This window comes from Oscarella lobularis, chromosome 20 (assembly GCF_947507565.1).
Source record: "Oscarella lobularis chromosome 20, ooOscLobu1.1, whole genome shotgun sequence".
In the NCBI taxonomy this organism is placed as follows: domain Eukaryota; kingdom Metazoa; phylum Porifera; class Homoscleromorpha; order Homosclerophorida; family Oscarellidae; genus Oscarella; species Oscarella lobularis.
In genome coordinates, this window is record NC_089194.1 from 1076981 (window position 1) to 1096958 (window position 19978).

A 19978-nucleotide genomic window follows, 5' to 3' on the forward strand; every position below is an offset into this window, starting at 1 on the left:
AATTTATTCTTCTGCTGACCCTGTTCGGTCTTTGCACTTCGTTAGAGCTTAGTGCCAGTGAAGACGAACTTGGAGATGGCGGCGCGGAAAACGCAGCGCGAAGTTGGTCCCTCTGGCGCCATCAGCCTCATCGTCCTCCTCCTAATCATGCTCCTATGCAGTGTAAGAATCTAGTTCTGTACAGTATGAAAATCTAAGACAATTTTATCCCTAATTTAATTGAATGTTACTGTGTAGCGGCGATGTGTCATCTTCTGCACAGGCTTCACCTTCTTGCTCACATGGTTTTGCACAAATTCGTGGAGCACCACGTTGAAAAGGGAGGTCACGCTCAACATCAGCGTCCCGGTTAGTAAATGAATTAATTATTATTAATTAAAAAACCAATGGTAAACCAACGGCGAAGGCTACGGCAAATTCTACTACTCAAATCGACTCCACGGAACTGCAGGTTACAGGTCGTTCTGGCATAAAATGAACGAATGGTACAAAGCACACGGACATACGGGAGTCCACCAGTACTTGGAAAAGCTCTTCAGCCAACTCAATTCCATGAAACATCGCATGCACCCGCAACATGACCACAGATGGGACGCCTTGAAAGCGGTACGCTTTTAATTTTCTTTAATATATCACGTGCACGTGAAAAATATTTATTTAGCATCTGAGAGGAATGATGGGACACGCTGGAGACCAAATGCGCCACTACACCGGCTTAAAAGGACACGTCAAATTTATCGCAGAGTATCTTCACAAGCACAGATGCATGTAAAAACCAAAAAAAAAGTTGCGAGAGAAAACTTTCTATCTACAAGTACTGTATGTCTCTGTGAACCTGTGTCTTGTTTCTTCTTTTGTTTTTCTGTCCGAAATCTCGAATAAAGAACGAAATATCAAGCTCGAGTCGTCCTAATTATAACTACCAATAATAATAATAATAATACATCGACTGTAAACTACGAATAGCCGGCAAGTGAATAAAATCCGTAGGGCTCGTACGAACCCAATGGGCTGTCCAACGGTGACTGAGGACTGGCGGAAGAGCCGAAAAACTCGTCCGATTGAAGTCGAGCCCGATTTAGCGACGGTTCCGACGTACTGCGTTGAATCTTCGGTATCGTGTGAACCAATCGTTCCAATTCGGAAAGAACCTACGCCACATACGGGAGTCTACGAGAGAGCGCCTAAAAACTGTTCTAAATTCGATTGCCTGCGTAAATTCGGGTCGTTCCTCTCGCTTCGTTTTGACGCAGTCGCTAAAAACGCGACGCAAATCTTTCGGCGTGTCTTTTCGCGCGTTGCACAAGTCCGGTTTCAAGTAGCCCCTCCCAATCATAAAAATAAGCTAGAAGAAGCTCTAATCGATATACAAGCGCTAAATTTCGAACTGCCCCTACTTGATCGCGATTTTTTATGTGTTGATATGGCAACGTTTGCGTTACCAATTCGTAGACTACGATCCCGAACGCGTAAACGTCGGATTTCGTAGTGTAAGGCGTCGAGTCTTGCATGCGAATCACTTCGGGCGCCTAATTTTTTAAAAATCGAATTCGAAGAGTTCCCGTATATCTAACAAACCATCCACAATATGGAGCCAGTCGGCTGTTCGTACTGCTGCGAGCCGCTCCAACGAGTTTTAACGGTGGCCAAGCCGAAATCTCCAATTTTCACTGTGTAGTCTTCTTGCAGAAATATATCTACGCGCCATTTTCATTAAATTCAATGAGAAACTTAGTATTAGTACAGCCGAACGTCCGATTATCTCGAGATTTAATTAATAATAAAGCGTTAGATATTTTTGAATTCAAAAATAACCATTTAGATAATCGGCGTGCAGCCGCACAATATTGCTGCTCTAACTGTTTGATTTCAGATCGCGATGTATAATCTTTTTCGCGTGTAAATAACTGCAGCAAATAATAATAATGAGAATTGGCCTCGAGTACGTTGGAGCGCCCTTACTCCATTCCCTGGGCCGTTTGCCGAGCGATTTCGACGAGCTGCAGCATCTCGAAACGATTCTCGAACACGTGTATGTGCTTATAGAGCGACGATCCCTCGCACCATTGGGTCACAATGGCGAGATACGGACGCGAGATAAATCCCATGAATAGAAGAATGTTATCGTGACGAGTTTTGCTAAAAGAACGTCTCGCCCGTAATCCCCCATCGGATTATAGATTTTCTTTTTTAAAAAATTCCCGCGCTCGCACCTAAGCACGCTAACTTCATTCTTAAACGCTTGCAATTGGGAAGGATTCGGCTCGCGCACGTTAAGCTTTTTAATGGCAATCGTTCCTGGGCGCGCAAAATAAATCAATAAATAAATTAGAGCGGTTTATCAAGTACCGTGCCAATATGCTTTGAATACGGTTCCAAATGAACCCGAACCCACTCGTTCGCCGATAGATATGTTATCAGTCGGAATTTCCCAGTCGTCACTCGGCAATTCGCGCTTAGAGATAAAAAATTCATATGATACTCTCTCTACATCTCTGTTAGACCCTCGCGCGCGCACTTCGTCAATTACATATATTAAAAAAAACGAATAAATAATCTCTCACCATTTTTCCTTTTTGCAAGGGGGAACTCAACGATCGCAAGCGAATCGCCTGCTTGTCTTTCTCTTTGGCCAGCAAAGTCGAACTGTCGACCGAGTAGACCTTACGCGATTCGCCGAACGACGACGTCGAGACGCCCGACGACTTTCGTCTCACCGTGACGACGGACGAGAATTCGTCCTCGACGCGATGACTCACGCCGCCGCTGAAAACGGCGGGCGGAGTCGTCGGCGGATGCATCGACTCCGCGCGCCGCGCGACCGGCGATATGAGATGCGACGTCGAAACGCCTAGACTCGTCTCAAATATACGAGAGGACTATCAGGGGAGGATTACTTTGTCCCATGGAAGCGACGGAGCTGCTGTGACAGCGAACTCGCGGATGATCCGTTTCCAAGGAACGGGCGTTAATTCTCCTCTATTATAAGAAAAAAAAAACGTTATCGTCGCATTTAGGCTATCGGAATTTCTAAAGTACTCTTGACGTCTCAGAGTGTACTATCTATGATATGTGGAGCTATAGAGGCCTTAGTTTGATTTAAAATCAACGATTATTAGCATATAGTGGTATAGGTCACATTGGGTTTTGGTGTAACAATTGGTTCATTTGAACATATTCAAGCAAGTTTAATAATATATATATGATTATATTCAAACGCAACCGTCGAGAAATGTCGACGTTTTCGCACGAAAGCGCCGATTTCCTCCTAACTACGCAGTCAAAGTTCACAAACATAGTTATCTTAGGACATTCAGCCGCCAAGTGAAATATACTAAGATGATTGAGGAATTACGAACGCCCCCGAATACGAACGTACCTCTCGTCTCGATTGCAATATTTTCTGCATGTGAGGAGCCGAGTGCGTTCTCTCTCTCGTCACCGACTCGTCCGTCTCTTCGTCGTCGTCCATCGACGGCTTTCGAAGCTGAATATCAATCCCGCTTACGATGGGATCGACGCTTTTTTCTGCCACTGCATCTCCTCCTCCGCGTTCCTCCTTTTCCTTCGAGTGATGACGCACTACGGGATAGTTCGTTGCCTTACTCAACATACTACGGGTGGGAAGAGAGAACGAGAGGGAGATTAGAGAGCGACGTACGATTTTCTCTCGGATGCCTTCGAAAGACGTTGCTCGGATCGCCGGGAGTGCAGAGCGTCGGAACGTTGCTGGCGCAGCGCTCGTGGAATTTGTAACCGCACGTTTGACATCTAAAAAAAGACGAACGACGTTAGATGTCGACGTCACGAAAACAAACGCTTACCTATATCCGCTTAGTAAAAGACTTCGGCATACGTCACAAAAGGCGAGACTAAAGTACGTTTTTCTCGCCTAGAAGAAAAGATGATAGATCTGATATTTAATCTTTTTTTTTCTTACGAAGTTATGCTCGATGCTAGCGAGTTCGAATTCTTCTCTATATTCGATCGATATCTATGGAAAGAGTTTTTGATATTGAGTCGATTGAATTGATTTGGTGCTCGAGTTTCTACTTCTTCTTCGGCAATTTCCGTGAGTTTCGTGTCCCACGGTATGAGCTTTCGAAAATTGCATCGATAGACCAAACACGTTTCGCACGTCATGCCGCGCATTCGCATCGCCTTCTGGAGCGCCTCTTGAATCGTAACGTTCGGCCTCACGAGAACCTAAAATCACAACGACTCATAATAGCCAGAGATTTATAGCCAAAGCGCCAAGACTTCTAACTGTGAGCGTACAATATATCCATGTTATTATACAAGAACTGTAGATTATATGTAGAGGCATCAGGACTTTTAACATATCTAGGTATGTAATGTGGGTATAGGTGCAGACCTAATATACGGTTTGCCGCAGCCTATAGCAGATGGTGTGAAATTATTTACAAAAGAAATTATTATTCCTAACCCATCCTCACATTTTCTAATTGATCCAATTCTATCATTAGTTTTAGCTCATCTAACATATCAGTTAGATGACGTGAGCTACTAGCACCATGTACATATAATAGCTATCCCAGGCGTGGGAACTCCTTACAGTTCCTGTACGCAAATATCATGTCTAACTGACAGAGGTACTGCCACACGCTTTCGTATAATAAACGTCTAAACGTCTTTCCACATATAATGCCTTCAGCGTCTCTATCCTATAAGTTATTGATTCTTACGCGTATACGCTATAAGCCTACCTCTTGCCTCTACCTGCCTTGGTCTCTTCTAATAACTACTTCCCTATCTCATCAGACATCTCGTCTTTTCATTCCTCTTACCATGGTTCTTTGTTGATGAGGCAAGTAGGCTCGCACGTGTTGACTTGGCGACAGAACCATAGGCGGCGGCAGCGGCCTGATATCGTCACTTTCTTCCAAAATTTTCCGCAGCAGTTTCTCTTTCGCCATGTATTCACTGATCTTTCCTTTCACATCTTCATAGTGCTGCGGCAACAATTAATTAAGATACATGGAAACTAAAGATGCTAATACAATAATTTATACATAGATGTAGCTAAATAAATATGTCTTCACCAATAATGTATTCATTAAATGCTAATACGAATATTAATTTATTTTCGTTTTCGAACGCACTTCTATGTACATGGCCGGCGACTGCTTCTGTTCGGCAATTTGCGACGTCAGAGACTCCAAAAGGTTCTTCAAAACGCCGATGACTTCGAGGACGTGTCGCAGCTAAAAGAAAAAAAATTAGACTACATTCGTGTACTGTAGGCAGACTAAGGTCTCGCGAATTGCAGTCAAATCGCCGAAAAAGGTCCCGGAGACGCATTCGAGTAAGCGGAATCGTGCTAATTTATGTGTGCAACAGCGAAGGACTCGCGAAGCGCTATTCGCTCGATTCTGCGTCGCTATTGCAAGCGTGCGCACTCTACGACAAGCATTGGGTGCGCTACGACGGGCAGTCGTTCGTTTACGGTCGCTTTTCGAGGCGAAACCGCGAAACGTCTTCGACGAGCGAAAAACGCTCGTTCGAGGCGCGATGTGCGAGAAGGGGAGGCGGCGCGTATGCTGGTGCGCTGTACCTCGGCTTCGACTTTGCTTTTGTTGCGCCGATTCTGGGGGACTGTCGGCTCCATGGATTTTTTTAGGGAACGAGAATGACGTCACGTACGGGAGGGTCGTAACGTAACGGAGCCCGGACTCGTTCGTTTATCCGGTCACGCGATTTGCAAAATAATAAATATATCCATGTGGACTGATATTTGAGAATCTCTAATTCTACATTGTCGTATCTTTGGCAACGGAACAATAAGACCACGACATGCAAAAGATTAATTAAATTCGCTAATCCATATGATCATATTTCAGCAAATTGCGCCATTTGTCTTTCAAGGAAACCGAAGTGCGACAACTCAAGAAGTCGTACGCTTTCAGAATCTTAGTCCAATTGCCTTCGCCATATTTAGCAACGCCTTTCTTCAAATATTCAACTTCTTCCGAAGTCCAAGCAACGCGCTTCTGCTTCGGAGACTTTATCGAACGAGACTCCAAATCGTTTCGGTGCTTATAGAGAGGACTCTTGGGAAACTTTCGTTTTTTAGAAATTTCCACAGTATCATCATCATCATCATCATCATCATCATCATCATTGCTGTCATCATCATCATCATCATCGTAGTCCTCATCTTGAGGCCTAACCTTTCGCTTCTTCGAGAAAGTTCCTGCATCATCCGTATCATCCTCATCATCTTCTGACAAAGACTCAGTATCCTCAACCAATTTAGGGCGCTTCTTCTTGGACCTTGACAACGAAACATCTATATCGTCGAGAGGATCCGGAACGTTGTCGACGATTCGTTTCGACGTGGCTCGCAATTTGGGAGCCGTGGACTTACGTGGGGTCGGATTGGGAGGCAAAGCAGAGTTCTCTTCGTCTCTGTCCAGCTCGAGTAATTCTCGCAGCGTTATGCCTTCCATCTGGGAGTCGTAGAAACGGACTAGCGTACTTTCGGAGAATGAATCGGCAATTGGAGTCAGAGCGTTGACAATTTTGTTCGAGAATTTCTCGTAATTGTGCTTGTTCACGTACAACTCGAGGCGCTTCTTATCTTGCAGCAAATCGACTAGTCGTTTTGTACTCACGTGAGACTTAGCGTATGATCCCGCCGCTTTGCGTCCGTTTTTGTGCAAATCAGCTAACGCGCGCTAACGCAATGATTTTTCCGATGATTTTTTACAGATTTTTAAGCGAAACGTCGATTTACCTGCACGTGCGCTTCTTTGAGCGCAATTTCGATCGCTTCGGAGTCGCGCACGCCTTCGTCCTCTTGCAAACGTCTGAGCAATCGAATCGTTTCGTCGAAATCGGACATTTTGGCTCGAATGCGATTTCCTCCGTTCGCTTCGTCAAAGAAGCGGACGCCGCGCGACACGCGACAGCATATCTGCGCCACGGTAACGTGAATTTCGATCGACGGAGACTGGTGTCCGTTGAAGACGCCGCGAATCATTTCCTTGAGAGTCAACTCCCACGAGTCCGATTCGAGAATGTGGTGCGATTTGAATTTCTTCCATATCTCCAGGCAGGCGTGCTCTGCTATGAGAATCGCTATCGAGCGATCTCTGTCCGCCATTTCGCTAACGTTATCCGGGCTTACAGGAATACGGGAGGTCGTAGTACCACCTTAGTCGACCCAAGTCACGGATTGTAGAGACAATCCGTGCCCAAATAGAGTGCTGTGATCTGCGAGCAGAGGGAAGTGACGTAGAGCAAAAGTTGTAGGTAAGAATATAGTCTTCTCTCGCACTGTAACTTCAGCTCTAAAGCGACGGTAAGGCTTCCATCCATGTATCACGTGACAAAGCGACAGTACCTCCTCTTCTCCTCCTCATTCCTGCCTCTACGGTCAGGCGCAGAGCAGTAGAGCTGAGAAATTAGGTTTCAGCAGCTAAACAGGTGCTCTCGGCTGACTGAAAATATTTACGAGGTCCACGATAAATAATTCATGTGCTTGACACCATCTGTGGGCAGACGGCGAGTCCTAGAATTAGATCGATGCCTCGTATCCAAGAAGTTTTGCATTTTCGTTTTGTTTTGTCCTGCGAAGTTGAAAGCCGACTCCCGCGGTTTCGACTCGATCCGCGCCGCGGGAGGGCCACTTTCATTATCCCTGCATCATGTTGTAGTTAGCTCCGGCAACAATTGAACATGTAGCTACGTACCTGTATAATCAATAGAAATGCATTACGAGACCACCTTGAGGACTCCTAGAAGGGGCTCCAATGTAGAACTAGACATAAAGGAAAAGCGTCACGCGTCGCCCTGCATCAACCGATTTCCTTCCTCTTGCCAAACAGAAGCAGTACGTGCTATGTACAAACGGACCTCCAAGGTGTATACAACAACCACAGTCCTAATGAAAGGCACGCGAAAAATTGCGACAGCATGCCCTAGAGCACTGACCTTCTAAAAAAATCGTCATGCTGACTCTAAATCAAGCCTTCGTCTAAGTAGAATACCCAATTATTCAATCAGTGAGTCCCTCCCGCCCGAGCCTTCTATCAGCTGTGTACACCCAAGCATCCGCCGTCGAGTCGCCTTCCCACGCGCGCCGAGCCGCCCGGAGACTTTGGGCGCCACGGCGCCAGACTATTTCCTGACCGCGATATTCGATAAGCCACTTTGCGCATCAAGCGATCGTTTTAAAATGTTAAACAATCGCAGATTGCCTCCACCTTGCCGGGAACCTGACGTCGTCTCTTTCGGGCTGACAGACGCGCGAGCATTCCGGATCCTTCCTATGCAAACAAACACGCCCTTGTGTTTGATACGACTGACGTCCGCTTGCAACGGCATTTCTGCCGCATTTCGTCAGCGTACTGGCGCGCCACTTCCGCCGCTCCAATCAATCTTATTAGCCGAGGTGGCCCCCTACCGGGCCCCGGGGCGAGGCAATTAATCGAGTTGTCTTCTCTCTCAAAGCCTCGCTGTTGCTATTCTAGTCTGGCACCGCCTCGTCCTCTAAATCTGTCTGGCATTCTCTCGGGGCCCCCACAACCATAAATGAGTCAGTCTGCGGTGATAACAGTTCAGTTAGCACCGTGCTCTTCCACTGCCAACATGCTCAAGACTCTCCTCGTTGCTTACGTCGCTCTGCTGGCTGTTTCTTCTGCAACTGCAGCGTCGACCACTGGCGAGTCTCAAGTCGCTCGTACTGAAGCGAATTTCTGGTAAGAGGCCGGGCTGTTTATAATTTTCCTCCTACTCGATCGTCCTACATCCGTCTTTCCCCTCTTCGATCGATCGAGCTAGCCCCCCCCCCCCCCCCCCCCCCTCTCCCCTCAAGTCCGCGCGTTCCTCAGCTACGCGCACGGAGGGGGCTCTTTGATTATTTTCATTATCCTCCAATTGCCCGCTCCTTCCGCCGTTTAGCAGTCCTTAGGCTGGCGACGTGATTCGATTTGATGCCAATCGAATTTCTAGGGCTCTCCTTGTCGAGCTTCTAAGCCAGTGCAATTGCACAGAACAAGGCAAATTTGGGCCTAATTGCATTGCGAGTTGCCTCAAACTCAATCCCGAGCTCGGCGAGCAATTCTCCGGCTTGCCGCTGCCGTCGCGGTACGGAAATCTCCTTCCTTACGTCATCAGCGGCGCAGCCCGAGGACTCGCCCAATGCCAAAAGGAATTCAAACACGAGAAATGGAATTGCTCCGTCGCGACTCTGGGACTAATGAAATCAGGTCGGTTTTCCTCAAAGAAAGTCGTTTTTGTATGCACTGTCGCGGTTTTTGCAAAAGGCACACTCGAACAGCAGTACGTCGCCGCAATCGTCGCCGCCGGAATAACCCGCGAAATTGCACGGGCCTGCTCGAGAAACGAATCCTTATGCCCACTTCCAGATCTGCCCATCATAAACTCCGTAAGAAAACTTGACGTGCTCTTTCCCCCTGCCGGATCTGATACCTCTCCCTCCATGCATTCATTAGACGACGCTACCGGAATCGGGTAACTGCCAAAAGCGTTCAGACAACGTTGACTTTGCTCTGGAAGTCTATCGAAAATACGTCGAGCCGAGAATCTTCAAGCTGACGAGTCTTCGCTGCAGCAGCAAACTCGGTGCAAAGGCAGGTTTCCCCCTCTTGTCACGTAGCCTAAAGTAGAAGAAATCTTTCCTGTGCAGCGCGTAGAAAGCCTCTCTCAGTGGAAACGCTGTTGGATAATAGAGAAGGCAATCAAACGCATACCTCACAAGTTCTACGGCGTGCCAGAGTTGGAAAGCGTCTCGGCGCACCTGCGCATAATCTACGACAAAGGCTGCAGCTCCGCTAAAGCCTGCGGCAGACAGGGTTTCACCTGCGATGCAAAGTCTACTAACTACTGCACGCCCAATAAAACGTTTGGCTCGCTTGGAACGAAAGGGCGCGAGTGCAGGCCAAAGTCAACGAAGGCCAACAGCTGCGACAAACTCTGCTGCGGTCGCGGCTACGTAGAGGCCAAACAAAACATCACGCGGCCCTGCTCCTGCAAGTTCGTATGGTGCTGCCGATTGGAATGTGCCGAGTGCCAAGTGGAGAGAATTTACCACGTGTGCAAGTAGATACAGTGACAGATTCTAAAAATATAGGCTACTAGTCGCTAACTGCATGGGCGACACTATACAGACTCGCCTCTTCTACAAAACTTGAAACAGAAGTAAATAGCTATGCGTTCTTTTATCGTTCGTATCCACATACAATACAAAATCGAGTTCACGGCAAAGCTGAGATTGAATATGAGCGCGAGAGGAAATGTAGCGTAGACTTCCACCTTGACTTTGAAAAAATTGCGTAGGCAGGCGAAGATGATATAAGGAGAAGTCAATATGATATTATTTGCAATGATGATGGTGATATAAATGAAGGGCTTGGTCTTCACTAAATCTCCTACTGTTTGCTTTCGTGACGATGTCCTTCGCTGTTCATTTTGCTGTATATTGCCTACGCTGAGCCGGCGTCGATTTCTTTTTCGAAACTTGAGTGCCACAGGAACAATTAGTGCATAGAATATTATTACCAGAATATAGGGTACTAAATAGTTCAAGATGTATTGAACGAGAACAAAGGAACGGTGAGACTTGTTAAGACTAGCATCAGCAAAAACGCAAAACCACTGAACATCAACGGTAGGTGTGCGTGTAAGAAAATATTGATTCCATCCCATTAGAGGAAGCGAAGCAAAGATGGTGGCTTCAATTACAATAGCAACGACAATCGAAAGTGTTCGTCTGATCGTCAAAGTCTTATGCAGGGGATGAGCAATTAGGTCGTAGCGGCTAAAAGCAATTAGAGCCATTATCCACGCTGAAATTGTGTACTGGAAATAATGAAGCCAAGCGAACGTGACGCAGAATCGCTCATCGCCGGACGATACGTCACCTCTGAATGGCCACCAGTACAAAAATAGAAGACCAAAGCCGTGAACAGCTCTTAGAAAATCAGCTCCGGCGGAAATAATGATCAGTAGATCGTGAGCCTCTTGATACACTTTCGCTCTTATTGCAGCGTAGATGACAACGCAGCAGAGAACTGCGGACATGATGGCTAGAACAAAGATGAGCGCGAGACACACCTGACGCCCGGTGTCGTTAAGAACTATTGCCGTGAAATTAGGGTTGCCTATTAGAGTCGTTCCGTTCATTGCGACTCGATCTAGACAGAAGAGGACGGGTCACTGGACGGATTACTGTCAAAAGGATGGCGCCACATTAGCTCGCTCCTTTCAGGAGGAAGAGCGAAGGGGAGATCTGTGTGCAAACAAAGCAAGGGATCTTCGTTGTTTGCTTTTGGGCATTTCATGAATGCTTTAGTTCTTGGCATGGTTACAAGAGCCAACAAAGCTAGATCTATGGACTAACCTCAGGCCAGTTGTCGAACAAATTGCGCTGCGCTCAACGAGAAAGGCGTGGGAGAATAGGACGCGACGTAGGGACTTCGATTACGAGATGGGACGTGACGCCACTATAATTCGATTACAAAAGAGAGAGACTCACACACTCAGGGCGTTGGAATAGAAAACTACCTATCGTTTGATTTCTTCCAACATGCTTTAGAGCAAAAAATTTTTCCATTTTTCGGAAGAAATTTCTGCCCCACTAGAGATTTTGAACACTGGCTACATCTGAAGCACTGTTCAGTTCCGTGCCAGTTTTGTTCGCCGTGTGTTAGATGGGGCGCATCGGCGGGAATTGCATTACCGCAGCTCTGAAATGAATGCAAGGGCGTAAGATTGAGATCTTGTTTTAAGTATTAGTTACCTGGCAGACTTTGGAGAAGCGTCTGTCAAAGCAATCTAGACAGTAAGGATGATTTTCGTGTGAAACGTAGCGTTTTCCGCCCAGCTGAACGTCGCATTCAAAACAGCAAAAATGCCTCAAATGCCAATTCTTGTCTTCGGCGCGCGTGTACTCCTTCGAGAAAATCAACTACACATCCGGGAATTTAGGAAGTAATACGACAACAAAGTTGGAGACTCGACTTCACCTCGTCGCACGCGGCGCAGCGCGGCTTCACCAGCTCGGCGTGATGCCGTCCGCAGTAGAGCTTATCCCCGTGCCAAAAATAGATCAAATCGACGAGAAGTTCCTTGCATTTGGAGCAGACGAAGCATCCCGGATGCCAACATCGGTCGTCGCCGGCGCGATCGGCAAAAACGGCAACGGAACCCGACTCGAGACCTTTTCGACACTCCGCACACGTCTACGAGTACCTCAAATGTTTGCGATCCTCAAAAGGGGCCCCCCCTCCCTTCTCACCCATCCATCGCTTTCCATCATTGGTCGACGATCTTTCACGCTCGCTCTCCCGATTGCCGTTTTCTTTCGTTTCAAAACGAATTCGTGCATTTGTTCGCGTTCGGCATCGGTCAGATTGTCGCATCGCGTCACGTCGTTGTCGTGGACGGGCAATTGATTGAAGAGCTGATCGCGTCGATACTTTTGCCCGTCCGTTCCTTTTACAGGAACCTTGTCCTCCGGCAAAGCTTCCATGTATTTGACAGCCTAGAATAAGAAAGAGAAATAGACATTGTCCTGGTATCTAAACCTCTTCTATTACAGTACTGTAGCCGACTCCTCGTGTAAGCGACCACCTCTGTTGACAGAGCACTTTTGTATATGCCCAATAACTTGTACTGTATACAAAGTACTGTTAAGTGAGACCACCTCTTTTAGGTGACCAGATTCTGATAAAAAAAGGGTGATCGCTCAAAAGAGGGACTTTGACTTGGAGCCACTTGATACTGTGTGTACTTGACCATGTGACTGATCGCTTATGTACAGTACTTATGATCTTGATTTATATAGATACTGTAGCCGTATTCACGTGTAGGACTACTGTAGCCAAAAGGTTCTTGTGAGTATAGCATTTCATTACTCTGTTTCTTTTATTAATTAATTAAGTGGATAGCTACGACTTACCAAATCTTTTCCCACGTTAGGAGTCCAAGCGAAGCGAGCGTCGAGTTCGATTGTTTCCCTAAACTCAAATTCAAAAAAATTAAATTTTGTAGTCTAAAAAACGAACTGCTCCGTCTTCCGCGGCACGACAGGCGACGGATTGTCCGAGAAGAGATTTTTTATCATTCGCTTCGTCTCCGCATTTTCCTCCGCTTTAATATCGTGCTCCTCTCGCTTGCATCGACAATTCTTGCAAATTTTCCTTTTATTATAGAACGAGGATAGGGCGTCACTTGTTGTTGTCGTAGGGCGTTGTTCTTCCGCCTCTTTTTGGGGAGGCCGTTTACCTCCAATAATGAAGCTCGAATCCGACGCAAGCGTCTCCGCATTTGAGACAGGGCGCGCCGGCGTCGACGTCGTGGAAAAGAACGCCCTAGAAGCCGAAGAAAATAAAATTACACTGCGGGGGAACCTCCCTCCCACGGCCCCCCAACGATCTCTCGAAAAAAAAACTTTGCGAACGAATCGCTTTGCTGCGAAACGTCAATATTAGGTGGGTCGATCCTTGTACACGTACACAGTGCGGTTGCTACACTGTTTTCATTTTGCACTCGTGCTCACTTCCTGGTACCTACCTGTTTGACCGCGGCCTTTCGAACAGATTCTAGCCTTTTTCGTTGAGCCGGGTCCATCGTTTTGACAGCCGTCGAAGTGACCAAGATATGTACGTGTCAGGTAATAGCCTCCTAATAGGCTCCCGTACGTCGTTAAGTCTTCTCATAGCAACAGCGTCTCACATGATTGGTTTTTGACCACTCAGCGTTAAGTGTACATCCCAAAGCGTTTTTTCTCCCTTTGTTTTCGTCGCTCTTCATTTCATCGAGTATGCCAGCGCGATACAAGGTATTCTCTATTGCAGGAGTACAAAAATTTATAGTGAGGGCCCACTCCTTACCCAAAATTGACGCCGCGTCGCTGAGCGCCTTTTCCCTTCGGCTAACGAGCCATTTTCGTGTCTAGTCGGAATACCAGGAAGAATTTCAGCCGAAAAAAGCATATTTTCCAAGCAAAAAACGTCGCGCCGGACTAGAAACGCGAAAGATTCACTTCGAATCCTGCCCCGTCGCAACTCCACAAAACGCGGCCCATTCTCTCGAAGACGAAACCGATAATAAGAACGTCTCTCGCGCTGAAGAACGCACCGTAAGGCTTTTCACTCAGTACTTCCTGTAACTCGAGATCGTCGTTCGAACCAAAGGACCCTTCGCTGAGAAAACTTCATTTCAAGTCGGAATACCAACGCAATTTCGGCTGGAAAGCGCCTCAGCCGAAAGAATCGCCTCTCATAGCCGCTACTCATGCTCTGTTTGGACAACGGAGAAATATAACGGGCGCTTTGGACGCCGATTCCATTCCTCGGCGATCCGAGTATAGAAGTCAATTCGTCGCGCCGAAATCGAGGTAAGAGAGATATATAATAAGGAGCTATTTTAATTATCGACTCCGGTTGTCAGTAAGAGGGTCTTATAACTGATCAAACTTAATTTTCACCAGCTTCAGTGGCCCGTAAAAATAATTTCTACCTGTGATATTTAATTATTAAAACAGCAAATTTTTAATTAATAATTTTGGGTGCATAGCTTGCTCACAGAAATTGACTTGTCTCTAGGGCACCATTACAGACAATTAATTAAATTAATTATTTAATTATTTAATAAGAGAACTGTCCTTTCTATGATAGATCTTAGATACTAAGTTGTTGGAACTTGTTTTTAGACCTATTAGGACTCTCCCTTCACCTAGCAGTCCTACACTAAGTGAAGCAGAATCTGAACCAGAGAGTGAATCTCCTCCCAGTCAAGACTCCGAGGTTCTTTTTCTTTTTCTGTAGACGCTTTAGTTGATCTGTGTATTCAGAGCGCTCCTCCCACTCCTGTGCCCAAACCTCCAGTACTCCGAGAGCCAATGAAGGCTCCAACGCTTCCCAAACCCGTTCTATCTCCAGTTGAATCATTACAAGATGACGATTATAGCGAGAAGAGGTTTGAGATTATTTTGAAACTCTACGTAAAGAGGCAACTTTTTTTGTCTGCAAGAAAACGGAGGAGATACAAATCAACGTATTCTAGTCACTATAAGTCGCCAACGAAACGGGTTCACGAAAAAGCGAAAGTACGTTTAGCTTAGAAATAGAATTATGTTTTTATTCATCTATTTTCTGCACAGAAATTTGATAATTATGAACATCAGCATCCATCTTGGTTTGACCAGGTAGATACTTTAAAAATAATTAATCTAAATGATACTATAGTAAATTTTAAATGTTTGACTTTGGCCCTATACGTTCTGACGTCAATATCTTTTGATTTTCATTAAGGATTCCGTTAATTAATTAACCAAATAGGCTAAATTATTTTAAATTTTTAATGTACTGAATTTGATTGGAACCCCACACGTTCTTCTGACGTCATGACTCCCTTTGATTCTCCTAAACAATTCAGTCCGTGTGCAAACATCCTGACTATATCCGGGGGTGCTATACTAATTGTATTGTCCCCCTTTAGGTTTTGGAATTGCGAGCTCACGCGCGCGACTACAAAGCCCGATCGCGTGGAACGTACTTTTCTCGCGATCATCTCGCCCAATTAGAAGCGGACCAGCTCAATCTATGGGATCGCGTTTCCTCGACTCTCGAAACAATGTCCCTCAGTTCCTTATCCACGGAACCGGAACCGGAACGTCCTCCGGAAAGAAAAGGTCCGAGACCCGCTCCTCTTCCTCCCCCGCCTCCGCGCCGCTCCCTTGACAACCAACTCTTCATAAAACGAGACCCTCATCCGGGTAGTCCAACAAGGGATGATGACGTCGTAGTTGAAGACGTAGAATCCGAACAATTTCATCATCATCATCATCATCATCAAGATCCTCTCATTGGTTGCAGCACGCTCATGGGGCCTCGTCACAGTTTTCAATCTTCTATGGTTCCCATAGTAACGCCGTCATCGAAACGTCCAAAATCGCGCGCTGTTAGAATCCGGGGCCCCCTTCCCGCGACGCCGCAAGTCGATCCTCTGATCGGTCAAGAACCGAAGGCGTCCGACTCCCGTCACACGTTTCAGTCGCCCCACGTTCCCGTACTCCCACGCGAACGAAAGTGCACGTGTGGCGCGGCGATCACGTGCTCGCCCGAACCCTCGCAAGTGCTCGAACGCGCGAAAACGCGGCAAAACTTCTGGGCGACGTGAAAAAAGGGAGAGCACAGTTTAGCATTTTTTCTTGCAGTAGTTTTTCTTTCATATTGTATTCCATAAACGAGCTTCGCTTTCAGCTCGCGTAACACGAAACCGAATTTCCATTGCGTCACGTGCATCGGTGCGTAAGGTCAACCCGATTCTAACTAAGCTTCCGAGAGGAGTGGAAAGAGAAAGAGGTAGAGAAGCGCCCAGGTAAGCGGCGATCAAGCGCTGAATCAAAACAACAAACAACAGAGTGAGACGTGAAGAGGAAGTCTTTAGAACACCCACGTCGCTCTCAGATCAGATCCTCGCGTCCCACCCTCTCTCGGAACGCATCCTTATTCTTTCCTGAAACAATTAAACCTCTCTTCATGTCTTCCAACTCGTCCTCGCCGCCGGCGTCGCTGTACACGGCGGCGGTGCGTCGCGCCTTCGTCATTCTGACCGTCGTGCCGGCCGCCGTTCAGACGGTCCTCTGTCTCGTCGTTCTCTACATGGCCCTGCGGACTCGCGCCTATCGCAAGTCGCGAAATCTTCTCGTCGTCGCCGCGGCGGCGATCGATCTCATCCGCGGCGTGCACAGTTTTTTCTCGCCCGCACTATTCTACGATCCACTCGAGAGCAGCGCGACGAATGAGCGCGTCTGCATCGCCTACGTCTGGGTGCACTACTTCCAGTACTGCATGTCGACGTGGACGATCGCCGCAATCGCCTTCAGTCGCTACGACATGATATCGCGACCGTTTCGACGTCGTCTCACCATGAAATGGGTCCTATTGCTCATCTGTCTAATAGTCGTCGAAGGGGCCGTCTTTGCATCGCTTCCCCTCATGGGATGGAATGATTACGGATTGAAAAAGCTACCCGGATCGGACTTTTACCGCTGCGCCGTCGCCGATCCGAATATCGACCAAGCTTTCATTCCGGTGCATTACGGAATAAATTACGCTTTGCCGCTACTTGTCATTATCGTTTCCTATTTGCTCATCGTGCCAATTGCTCTGCGCGTAGGCAGGAAACAGGAGAGGGACGCTCAATACAAAGCGCCTCCCAACGCCGGGAGAAGGGAGTCTGTTCAATTCGCCGCGGTGCGCGTCGCGAAAAAAGTGTCGAAGATCATTCACTCGAAGCCATTTCGTTACGTTACCGTTATCGTGGCGACGAACATCATTCTGACGATTCCGTTCGCCGTGGCGGAAATTACGCGATACTACAAGGGAAAAGCGGTGTCCGATCTTCTTTTGCCTATCACTAAGTTCATATTCAATATCAATTTTGTCGTCAATGCATTATTTTATTTGCTTTGGGTCCGGATGTTTTTGAGTGATCGTGATGGAAGGAGGCGTTTCTGCTGCAAATGCTGTTACGTTTCTGATTCTGAACAAGTGTTCAGTAGCACAAGTGATGCGGCCTCAAATCGGAGACGATCGTCTGCAGGAAGCGCAATTGGACTGCAGGAAGCCCCACTGAATGCAAAGCCTCTACCGACGATAGACGAAGACACGGATGCTGCGTGACACCACTTTTTATTATAATAGGAATAGCTGATCAGTTTGTAGCGCAGAATGTGCATGGGGGGAAGCAATCAGGGTGCAAGGCCTCTCAGAAGCCTGAACCATGCGGGTGTGGTCAAAATCGTATTTTGCACAACGGTGATAATCTATTCAACTTGTACTGCGCATGCTGACTCATTTACGGTTTACCGTAAGGATATCTTCTGCTAACGCCCTTGAGAGATCTGTTTTCCCCTGTTTGCGTTTTCTATTCGAGTGCGAGAGAACTCTCTACCGATGGGGTGTGCTATCAGCGCCGAGGACAAGATCGCCGCCGAGCGGAGCAAGCAAATCGACAAGCAGCTTCGAGTGGAAGGCGAAAAGGCGTCGCGAGAAGTCAAACTGTTGCTACTCGGTAGGAGATGGGAACGCGCGCGCGCGCGCTCTCGCGACGCGGCCGAACCGAAAGGGGGGCTCACCCCAGCGCAAACGCGTCTCCGTTCCAACGCATTCGTGCGAGCACGACTACGTTTTATCGCCTCCCCTGCGTTCGCGCTCCCCGTGCAGTCGCACCTTCGCTAATTGCCCGAATCCCCCCATTTCGCGAACTATATCTCTCTCTCGCGCGCGCGCAGGAGCCGGCGAATCGGGAAAGAGTACGATCGTGAAGCAGATGAAGTAAATAGAGAGAAGCGCCTTAGTTATTTTAGCTATCGTGCCCGTGCCACGCCCACTAATTCGAATTCTTCTCGCGAAAGAATCATACACGAGAACGGGTATTCGAAAGACGAATGCCTTCAATATCGTCCCGTCGTGTACAGCAATACGATTCAATCGATGCTCGCCATCATACGAGCGCTCGGAACGCTCAAATTGGAGTTCGGCGATTCGTCGTGCGCGGTGAGCAATGAATGACTGATGTGACGTACCGGCGAAATGACTGAATAATGCGCTCTGACTGAATGTCGTCTTTCCTTTTCGCAGGATGACGCGCGAAAGCTATTCAGCGTCGCCGGACGCGGCGACGACACGGATTTCACTCAGGAAACCGTCGCGATCATGAAGAAACTCTGGACGGACGCCGGCGTTCAGGATTGCTTCAAACGAGCGCGAGAATATCAGCTCAACGATTCGGCACCATAGTAACGCGAATATTTCTCCTCGCGCGCGCAGCGCACGCGAGAGAGTTCACGCGTCTCTTCTCTCAGCTATCTGAATTCGCTGGATCGTCTCGGCGCGCCGGATTACGTTCCCACGCAACAGGACGTGCTTCGAACGCGCGTCAAAACGACGGGAATCGTGGAAACGCATTTCCAATTCAAGGGTCTCCACTTCAAGTGAGAGAAATCAATTAATTAATTAATTAATGGAATAGATGCTTCGTTTCAGTTGAAATAATTAATTGTTATTAAAGATTCTTTTCATATACTGTATGTATATAGTATTGAGAATTTTTAATATTATTTAGAATGGTTGACGTTGGCGGTCAGAGAAGCGAGCGAAAGAAGTGGATTCACTGCTTCGAAGGCGTCACGGCCATCATATTCTGCGTCGCTCTGAGCGCCTACGATTTGGTTCTAGCCGAAGACGAGGAAGTGGTAAAGAATAATAATAATAATAATAATTAGTAGTAGTAGTAGTAGTAGTATTTCTTTCTTTCTTTCTTTATTTTCTTGACTCTCTTTAGAATCGCATGCACGAGAGCATGAAGCTCTTCGATTCGATTTGCAACAACAAGTGGTTCGAAAGCACGTCCATAATTCTCTTTCTCAACAAGAAGGATCTCTTCGAAACGAAAATCATCAAATCGCCGCTCACGCTCTGCTTTCCCGAATACACAGGCAAGTCCAAATATAATTAATAAATTAAAAATAGGATTTGGTTTCGTCGTGCCTAATATTATTAATTAATTAATTAATTAATTAATAGGACCGAATACGTATTCTGAGGCGGCGACGTACATTCAATTTCAATTCGAAAATTTGAACAAGAAGAAGGACACGAAGGAAATCTACACGCACTTCACGTGCGCGACGGACACGGAGAACGTCCAATTCGTTTTCGACGCGGTCACCGACGTCATCATCAAGAACAATTTGAGGGATTGCGGACTTTTTTGAAAGAAGGTCACGAGAGAGAGAGAGAGAGACAGAGAGAAAAAGATGGTAACTCTATTCCTATTGATTTGCGTGATAATTAGATAGGGTTAATACCCTCCCTCCCCCCCTCTGAGTTGTTCCCCCTTTTTATTTCGTTTCCCTTTGCCTGTGTGTTTCGTTCATTTCGATCGATGCCCCCTTGAGGGGAACGACAAAGCACGTGAT

General features: G+C 47.0%; 9 protein-coding genes across 10 annotated transcripts; 5 read left to right on the forward strand and 4 right to left on the reverse strand.

The window, feature by feature from the left end:
- The first annotated feature begins 30 nt into the window (after positions 1–30).
- LOC136198921 (uncharacterized) lies at positions 31–878 on the forward strand. Its single transcript, XM_065988987.1, has 4 exons — positions 31–162; positions 238–348; positions 407–606; positions 662–878. The coding sequence occupies exons 1-4, from the start codon at positions 156–158 to the stop codon at positions 770–772; spliced, it is 429 nt and encodes a 142-aa protein (XP_065845059.1). The 5' UTR covers positions 31–155; the 3' UTR covers positions 773–878.
- LOC136198920 (serine/threonine-protein kinase A-Raf-like) lies at positions 716–5666 on the reverse strand. Of its 2 annotated transcripts, none has more exons than XM_065988985.1 (18): positions 5576–5666; positions 5124–5225; positions 4809–4973; positions 4054–4206; positions 3941–3994; positions 3825–3892; positions 3679–3771; positions 3380–3614; positions 2898–2979; positions 2565–2851; positions 2350–2455; positions 2214–2298; positions 1963–2139; positions 1861–1907; positions 1579–1697; positions 1398–1529; positions 1211–1345; positions 716–1151 (listed from the first exon to the last, which is right to left on the reverse strand). In XM_065988985.1, exons 1-18 carry the CDS (start codon positions 5627–5629, stop codon positions 957–959), a joined length of 2289 nt encoding a protein of 762 aa, XP_065845057.1. In that variant the 5' UTR covers positions 5630–5666; the 3' UTR covers positions 716–956. The 2 variants fall into 2 exon arrangements, with proteins under 2 accessions (XP_065845057.1, XP_065845058.1); XM_065988986.1 differs by having other exon boundaries at positions 3380–3582; positions 3662–3771.
- An 83-nt stretch (positions 5667–5749) lies between these two features.
- Positions 5750–8549, reverse strand: LOC136199211 (uncharacterized). Its single transcript, XM_065989369.1, has 4 exons — positions 7716–8549; positions 7367–7663; positions 6758–7313; positions 5750–6698 (listed from the first exon to the last, which is right to left on the reverse strand). The coding sequence occupies exons 3-4, from the start codon at positions 7124–7126 to the stop codon at positions 5838–5840; spliced, it is 1230 nt and encodes a 409-aa protein (XP_065845441.1). The 5' UTR covers positions 7127–7313; positions 7367–7663; positions 7716–8549; the 3' UTR covers positions 5750–5837.
- Positions 8542–10251, forward strand: LOC136199213 (protein Wnt-16-like). The gene is made up of 5 exons (XM_065989371.1): positions 8542–8723; positions 8977–9233; positions 9291–9412; positions 9480–9617; positions 9674–10251. Exons 1-5 carry the CDS (start codon positions 8557–8559, stop codon positions 10088–10090), a joined length of 1101 nt encoding a protein of 366 aa, XP_065845443.1. The 5' UTR covers positions 8542–8556; the 3' UTR covers positions 10091–10251.
- Positions 10092–11456, reverse strand: LOC136199217 (rhodopsin-like). The gene is made up of 2 exons (XM_065989375.1): positions 11387–11456; positions 10092–11180 (listed from the first exon to the last, which is right to left on the reverse strand). Exon 2 carries the CDS (start codon positions 11167–11169, stop codon positions 10147–10149), a length of 1023 nt encoding a protein of 340 aa, XP_065845447.1. The 5' UTR covers positions 11170–11180; positions 11387–11456; the 3' UTR covers positions 10092–10146.
- A 10-nt stretch (positions 11457–11466) lies between these two features.
- Positions 11467–13701, reverse strand: LOC136199212 (testin-like). The gene is made up of 8 exons (XM_065989370.1): positions 13561–13701; positions 13273–13358; positions 13053–13187; positions 12947–13004; positions 12284–12529; positions 12012–12227; positions 11786–11953; positions 11467–11732 (listed from the first exon to the last, which is right to left on the reverse strand). Exons 1-8 carry the CDS (start codon positions 13615–13617, stop codon positions 11547–11549), a joined length of 1152 nt encoding a protein of 383 aa, XP_065845442.1. The 5' UTR covers positions 13618–13701; the 3' UTR covers positions 11467–11546.
- A 41-nt stretch (positions 13702–13742) lies between these two features.
- On the forward strand, positions 13743–16269 carry LOC136199209 (nuclear protein MDM1-like). The gene is made up of 8 exons (XM_065989367.1): positions 13743–13828; positions 13946–14128; positions 14184–14386; positions 14702–14795; positions 14843–14967; positions 15022–15097; positions 15152–15196; positions 15490–16269. The coding sequence occupies exons 1-8, from the start codon at positions 13811–13813 to the stop codon at positions 16168–16170; spliced, it is 1425 nt and encodes a 474-aa protein (XP_065845439.1). The 5' UTR covers positions 13743–13810; the 3' UTR covers positions 16171–16269.
- A 263-nt stretch (positions 16270–16532) lies between these two features.
- LOC136199272 (opsin-1-like) lies at positions 16533–17678 on the forward strand. Its single transcript, XM_065989445.1, has one exon. The coding sequence runs from the start codon at positions 16533–16535 to the stop codon at positions 17676–17678; it is 1146 nt and encodes a 381-aa protein (XP_065845517.1).
- Positions 17679–17869: 191 nt separating this feature from the next.
- On the forward strand, positions 17870–19972 carry LOC136199214 (guanine nucleotide-binding protein G(i) subunit alpha-like). Its single transcript, XM_065989372.1, has 8 exons — positions 17870–18069; positions 18290–18332; positions 18413–18554; positions 18639–18796; positions 18863–18991; positions 19123–19252; positions 19342–19495; positions 19584–19972. Exons 1-8 carry the CDS (start codon positions 17952–17954, stop codon positions 19772–19774), a joined length of 1065 nt encoding a protein of 354 aa, XP_065845444.1. The 5' UTR covers positions 17870–17951; the 3' UTR covers positions 19775–19972.
- Positions 19973–19978: the final 6 nt, after the last annotated feature.

Coding starts and splice junctions, on each gene's coding strand:
- LOC136199272 (XM_065989445.1), top strand. CDS start 16,533: ATGTCTTCCAACTCGTCCTCGCCGCCGGCGTCGCTGTACACGGCGGCG.
- LOC136199213 (XM_065989371.1), top strand. CDS start 8,557: ATGAGTCAGTCTGCGGTGATAACAGTTCAGTTAGCACCGTGCTCTTCC. Junction 8,724..8,976: donor CGTACTGAAGCGAATTTCTG/GTAAGAGGCCGG, acceptor TCGAATTTCTAG/GGCTCTCCTTGTCGAGCTTC. Junction 9,234..9,290: donor TCTGGGACTAATGAAATCAG/GTCGGTTTTCCT, acceptor TTTTTGCAAAAG/GCACACTCGAACAGCAGTAC.
- LOC136198921 (XM_065988987.1), top strand. Junction 349..406: donor CGCTCAACATCAGCGTCCCG/GTTAGTAAATGA, acceptor CCAACGGCGAAG/GCTACGGCAAATTCTACTAC. Junction 607..661: donor GATGGGACGCCTTGAAAGCG/GTACGCTTTTAA, acceptor ATATTTATTTAG/CATCTGAGAGGAATGATGGG.
- LOC136199211 (XM_065989369.1), bottom strand. CDS start 7,126: ATGGCGGACAGAGATCGCTCGATAGCGATTCTCATAGCAGAGCACGCC. Junction 6,699..6,757: donor TCAAAGAAGCGCACGTGCAG/GTAAATCGACGT, acceptor TCATTGCGTTAG/CGCGCGTTAGCTGATTTGCA.
- LOC136199217 (XM_065989375.1), bottom strand. CDS start 11,169: ATGAACGGAACGACTCTAATAGGCAACCCTAATTTCACGGCAATAGTT.
- LOC136199212 (XM_065989370.1), bottom strand. CDS start 13,617: ATGGACCCGGCTCAACGAAAAAGGCTAGAATCTGTTCGAAAGGCCGCG. Junction 13,359..13,560: donor GAAAGGCCGCGGTCAAACAG/GTAGGTACCAGG, acceptor TTCGGCTTCTAG/GGCGTTCTTTTCCACGACGT. Junction 12,530..12,946: donor CTAACGTGGGAAAAGATTTG/GTAAGTCGTAGC, acceptor TTCTTATTCTAG/GCTGTCAAATACATGGAAGC.
- LOC136199214 (XM_065989372.1), top strand. CDS start 17,952: ATGGGGTGTGCTATCAGCGCCGAGGACAAGATCGCCGCCGAGCGGAGC. Junction 18,333..18,412: donor ACGATCGTGAAGCAGATGAA/GTAAATAGAGAG, acceptor TTCTCGCGAAAG/AATCATACACGAGAACGGGT. Junction 19,253..19,341: donor TAGCCGAAGACGAGGAAGTG/GTAAAGAATAAT, acceptor GACTCTCTTTAG/AATCGCATGCACGAGAGCAT.
- LOC136199209 (XM_065989367.1), top strand. Junction 15,098..15,151: donor GGGTTCACGAAAAAGCGAAA/GTACGTTTAGCT, acceptor TTTTCTGCACAG/AAATTTGATAATTATGAACA. Junction 15,197..15,489: donor ATCCATCTTGGTTTGACCAG/GTAGATACTTTA, acceptor GTCCCCCTTTAG/GTTTTGGAATTGCGAGCTCA.
- LOC136198920 (XM_065988985.1), bottom strand. CDS start 5,629: ATGGAGCCGACAGTCCCCCAGAATCGGCGCAACAAAAGCAAAGTCGAA. Junction 5,226..5,575: donor AAAGCAAAGTCGAAGCCGAG/GTACAGCGCACC, acceptor TTTTTCTTTTAG/CTGCGACACGTCCTCGAAGT. Junction 1,346..1,397: donor ACATAAAAAATCGCGATCAA/GTAGGGGCAGTT, acceptor AGCTTCTTCTAG/CTTATTTTTATGATTGGGAG.